General features: G+C 42.4%; 1 protein-coding gene across 1 annotated transcript in view; it reads left to right on the forward strand.

Moving 5' to 3' along the window:
- The window catches only part of EFNA5 (ephrin A5), an 89330-nt gene that overhangs the window by 77122 nt on the left and 6208 nt on the right, over nucleotides 1-6000 (forward strand). Inside the window, exons 4-5 of the mRNA XM_013005660.2 lie at nucleotides 4277-4342; nucleotides 4745-4825. Of these exons, the coding sequence (XP_012861114.1) occupies nucleotides 4277-4342; nucleotides 4745-4825 (147 nt within the window). The remainder of the gene's footprint in view (nucleotides 1-4276; nucleotides 4343-4744; nucleotides 4826-6000) is intronic.

Below are 6000 nucleotides of genomic sequence, written 5' to 3' on the forward strand. Positions count from 1 at the left end.
TATGATCCACAGGTTGCTAAAAGCTCCAGTTTGGACATTGATGGTGAAATCCTTTAATTCTCTTGTCCAAGTTGCTGTTGCTTGGTTTATGGAGAACCTGTGTAACCTCTAATGAAACTTTCTCTGAAGCATGTCTCTGGGACACTCTCAGACGCCAAATAAGGCAAATAGTAGCAGTACTCCCCCCACCCCCCACCCTCCGTACCAGACCCGTGCAAGCAAAGGCCATTTGGTAGGACTTACATTGAGTATCAGTAGTGTGATCAGATCGACATACAACTCTTTCATCTTTTTAGTAATACCCAAATAAATCATTGATATGTACCTATGGCCTGTGGGGCCTCTGGCCGGATGTTTGCAGTAAGCATTGTCCTTCACTAATCTTAATCAGCCACCCTTTTTCCCAGCCCACTCCAGAAACCATTTTTCTCTCATATCTGTAGCATATTATTCTTTACATCCATTAGAAGCAACAGTAACCAAGATAACCATTAAACTAAGAGTGTGGCCCAATTCGCACCCTCTATACCGTTCAGGTCTTAATTCCATGCCTGTTTGGTGGTGGATAATGCCCTCCAAAATGGGGTGATAGCCATAGGTGTCTGAAGCCCCGCTTTTGATACAGCCCTTAAGGGATTATGGCTGGCACTCGCTCTTCATTGATCCTAACTCGCAGGGAAACACACAGGGACAGGTCACTCTCCCCCGAAGGGTCATTGTGAGTGAAAATCGACTTGATGGCAGTGAGTTTGGGTTGGGGTTATATTTATAAGCGATATGCATTCATCCAGCATTTGTCAGCTAAGAGGTATAGGGTGAAGAAGATACCTTAAATATGACAGTAAGTCAAAAAGCATTGCTATAAAATTATAGAAGCCATTACTAAACAAAAATACCAAATGTGAAGTTATAACTTCTATCTATAGCCACTATCTAGGCCTATACACCCCTGAACGCATTGTTACCGTCTCTTTAAACTCTCAGCAAAGAATTCTGTACTATTTAATTGACACCATGTCACATCACCAGTCTATGTATCCTTGTTTCACTCCATCGGACTCCTTTTTAAAAATGCTTTTTGAGTTTTGCCAACAAAACAGTCTGAAGGCACAAGGTGGGGGCTCTCAGGTGGACAGATCAGGTCTCCCAATGACATGCTCAAAGGACACCCTTGCTACCCTTGGAGAATGAGCAGGTGCAATGTCATGATGTGGAAAAAGGTGTCCGTGGGGCAAATTTCCTGGCTTTTTTTTTTTTTAATCAATCCAGTTTTGAGTTTTCTTAGAAGTGCATAAAAAGTCCCTGTGATGGCCCTGTGTCCTTCCAAAAAATTCATCAGGATCCCCACTTGGAATCCCCCTAAAACAGTCATCTTAACCTTCTGAGCCGAGCTCGTGGCCTCACGGTCAACTGGCCTCGCAGATTCTCTCCGAAGACACTGCTTTAGTTGGACCTTCCTCTCTGGATTGGATTTGACTGTCTTTGAAATCTTTCTTTGAAACACTTGATCCATCTAAAACCTGGTGTTTTCCCGCAGGGCAGCATGCTCCAGACTTTTTTTGCAAAGCTTAATAATTTGGGAAGATGTCCACCTGAGTTTGGTAATCATTTGGTATTAACCCTGACCACAAATCATTTTTTCTCTAAAAATATCATTTTAAAGGCATCCTAAAGAGACTGCAGAAAGTGTACGACTGAGAGAGCTTGTCTGCAGCCACCCCGGGATGGCAGAGACATGTTTAAACACACTTTGTTTTAAATAAACCTATGCATGTCTGAACATGAACACCCCCTGCTAGCAAGACTTTTCTACTTTTCCCTGGTATAGAATGAAATCAAGCAATATTCTCACTTTTTACAACATTGCTCTAATAATACAGAATCTACAGAAAGGTTATTTTGGGGGTGGGGTATAATTTTTTCAACATGATAAGTAAAGAACCCAAAATAAATTCACAAAGCAAAGCACACCCTTTGATCTCAGAGTGAAGATTGTAAATATGATCATTTGGTATAACCCTGTGCCAGGTAATCGTATAGTAAAAGTAAGTTTTGTTCATATTTTTTCTGAGGAATGCAATCATTAAAATATAAGCAATAAGCAAGAGTATGTTACTCACACAGTATCCAATGGTATCAATCACGTGATCATCATTCCAGCTTTCCTGGTGGTCAAGAAAGTTAAGGAAGGAATGGGGAACGGTGATAACAAAGAGAGAATTTAATTTCTAGAAATAAAAAGCTTTTTGTCTTTTCACAGAAGACGTGCACAGCTCATGGAAGAGCTCCAGCTAATTGTCCCTTGTTGGTTGCTGGTGGGATGGTTTGCTGGCGCCCGAGCTGTGCACCACTTAGTCACTTCATCGTGCCCACCCAGTGGCTTTGATTGCGTAAATTTACACAATTTCTCTTCACAAAGCATCGGAAAGACCAGTACTAAGTTCAAGAACCTCCTCAGTAAAACAGTTAAAACTCTGATCCTGCCTTGAGCCCGTTACGGCTTGCAGGAGTGTGTCTACCATCAGCTGCCACATGTGACAAGCCGAGTTGACAGGCTTGACGTAGGTGCGTCTGCGCTCAGAACCCCACAGAACGGCTGTGTGAATAGCCCTGCATCACGCGTTCACGCGACCTTCTATGAATATGACATAAGCTGTCTCAAGAACCCATGGTTTTGCTAACGAGTTGGCGTCACCTATGTGTACTCTGTTTGTGACAGGCACACTTGCAGTTGGGGTCCACAGGAAGGACACCATTTCCTGGATCAAACCACAGAGTGCAAATATTGTGCCCTAAATAACACACCCCAGTTACTGTAAATGTCAGAAGAGGGAGTTTTTCCGACTTTGATTTAATGAAAGCCTGCAGCAAAGCCAGCTGTTAGCCCTTCTTAACTGCTTGTCAGAACAACCAGGGGGATGGGAAGGGCCGGAAAAACTTGTTTTCTGTGTACTTTTATCTTGAAATGGTCACGTTTTCATCAGGCGTTTGGTGGGAACCCTGCGTGCTTCTTGACTGCTTGGTGTCTTTTCGGTGGTGGATTTGTAAGTTTTCATCCAAAGATAGTGAGTGGGAGCTGGATCCGAGTCTGAAAGATGAGGAGATTCATTTGAAAGTAGTTTGTGTCCTGATCTACTGGCTGCAAAAACAACAACAACAAAAAAAACGCCCCTACCTATTCTCGGCTCCCCATGAGGAATCATGAAAGAGGAGAGAGAGGAGGCACACCAAGCGCCGGGCCCTTTGGTCGCGGATGCCATCACAACACTTAATTGTGAGCCATGTGTGTGTTGATGGATGTCATCTGCTTTTCCTGAACAAAGAAACCACTTGAAGCAGACACATAAAGAGGAAAGCATGCAGCCCTCGTTTCTCTAATTCTTGTCATATCTAGAATGCATTAGTGGTTGTGAAGGGTCTCACAGCCCTTGAGAATCCCTTTGACGTTACCAGGCGTGTACTGAGGGGAGATAATCTTTCAAACAGAGGGAAATGTTGCAGCCTTATTATCTTGAATAGGAGAAGAAAGTTTCTTCCTCAAATGATTTATAACTTGAAACATGTTGTCATGTTTCAGTGAGTCGACTTTTATTAATTCCATCCTTCTCTGTGGCAAATTTTTTAAAAAGTAGGGGTGGGTGGGTAAAAAATGCATTGCAACATAGTACTTTCTCAATAGCATATTGTACTTATAATAGCATGATGGAGGTTGCTGGGCTCAGTTCAGTCATATAGAATGCGGAGCCAAGTTCTGAGCAAAACCTCTCATTGAATTACCTGCGAAGCACTGACAGACAAGCTTTCAGGACAGACAGAGCTCAGCTTTCCCTGGCAGAAACGGGTCATGTTCAAGTCTGCCTTATAACTATCTGTTAGTGGTTTTTGTTAGCACTTTCACCTTGAGCCTCTGGAGTAGTAGCTCCACGAAAGCAGGACTCAGGAATTACCATCGTGATTGGGAGAAATTGGTAACAGATCATGTGAAGTGGAAGAACCTTTGGGATAGAAACCCAGAAGAGTTATTGAACACATCACCCTCATTCCTGCATGCCTGGTTCTTTACTGGACTGACCAAAGAGGCTGGGGATAGGGACGTCGCCCTTTCTATAGAGGTCTGTATCAGTATGAAAAGCGCTGTTGGTTTTACCTCTGGGAAGAACTAGACGATGTCCCTGTGGTTCTGGGAAGTTTTTTTTATAGGCCATTCGTATTTGAATATGAAACGTAACCTCTCCTTATTCTCCCCGCCCCCCCTCTCTCCCTGCCTTACCCACAGCATCCGCAATCCCAGATCATGGAAGAAGGTCCTGCCTAAAGCTCAAAGTCTTTGTGAGACCAACAAGTAAGTTCACCAGAATGAGGGGAGCTCCACTGCGCATGCTCTATCGTGTGGTCTGGTTCACAGCAGTGAAACTTTTTTTTTTAAGTGTTAAATCCTGTGTGGTACCTGTTTTGTATATCAACATCCATGTTTTAGTTTTCATCATATTTTTTTCCTCATCATTCTTCATGATGCTTTTATTTGAGTACACAGCAGTTGCTAACTTGTTGTTTCTTAGACTGTTGTACGGGCATAGCAAACGGGGATAAGATTGGCATCCGGATATGTGCCATTGATTGTAACACAATCGCTACATAAGTAAAAGGAAAAAAATAGAGAGAAAGAAAAAAAAGAAAGAAAGAAATGGGAGTATAAGGGTGTCTTCACTAACATATTTGGCTGTTATCTCTATTTTCGTTATAGATAGCTGTATGAAAACTATAGGTGTTCATGATCGTGTTTTCGATGTTAACGACAAAGTAGAAAATTCATTAGAACCAGCAGGTTAGTATGCTTAGAGAATCTCTTTTAACAAATGCATCTATCTCTCTGGTGCTTCAGTACTTTTTTTTTCCTTTCTACCTCTCTGCATGCTTGCATGCTGTAGTTACCCCGCTTCTGCCCATTGCTAGCAACGCTAATATGACTTCTCTCCTACTTCATGCCTCCACTATCTTCGTGTAATAATGCATGGTCAATAAAATATGACTTTTCTTTGTGTGGACGTGAGTTTGATATAATGCATTATCCTAATATAGAAACCCCATCAGATTCACACTCTCACTGCCTTTTACCATATCCTCAGAGCATGCTGGTAATCACTGTGAATATTCAAGGATGTGTTTTCAAAGAAGATAGAAAAAACACCTATTGTACATGCTTATAAATTTCTGTTTTCTTTTGTGTCCATCTCTATGGATCAAAGTCCTTAAGCCCTTCCGATGCTGAACGCCAGTGAGCAAAACAGCAGCCAATTCAACATACTGACTTTTCCCCAGAAATTCACAATCAGTATGAACTAATGTAAAGAACTTCAGTTTTCATATTCCATATTGTGGATTCATATTTCAAATACTGGTGCTATTGTCAATAGCAAATGATATGGAAGCAGTATCACCCTATTGCCTCCTTACTGCCCCAGTGCACACACCTCTTGCTCCCACCAACATACCAGTAGCCTCTTGGGCAGTGGCTCTCCACCTTCCTAATGCCGTGACCCTTTCATATAGTTCCTCATGTTGTAGTGACTCCTAATCGTAAAGTTATTTTTGTTGCTGCTTTATCACTGTAATTTTACTACTGTTAAGAATTGGGCAACCCCTGTGAAAGGGTCATTTGACCTCCAAAGGGGTCAAGACCCACAGGTTGAGAACTGCTGCTCTTGAGCCAACGTGGTGCTTGATTACTGGAGCAAAATAAGTATTACAAATTAAAAAAAAAATTTTCCCCAAATACTGATTCATGTACACCCAAATGTTCCCATCCCTTTGAAACATACCAAATCCACAAAGATGCTGAATGCCACACTCACACTGTACCCCGCTGGTTATGGTCCTTGGCTACAAACTTCATCTGGTTATTAAATACACCTAGACTGATTGGACCGGTCTGGGTGCCCTCTCTGCCCATTGCTCTCTGAGCAATGTGCCTCCTTGCCCTGTGTGCTGCTTTTCCTGTGG

Source organism: Echinops telfairi, unplaced genomic scaffold (assembly GCF_000313985.2).
Source record: "Echinops telfairi isolate 266 unplaced genomic scaffold, ASM31398v2 ScPeMD7_7469;HRSCAF=8507_1, whole genome shotgun sequence".
Taxonomy (NCBI): domain Eukaryota; kingdom Metazoa; phylum Chordata; class Mammalia; order Afrosoricida; family Tenrecidae; genus Echinops; species Echinops telfairi.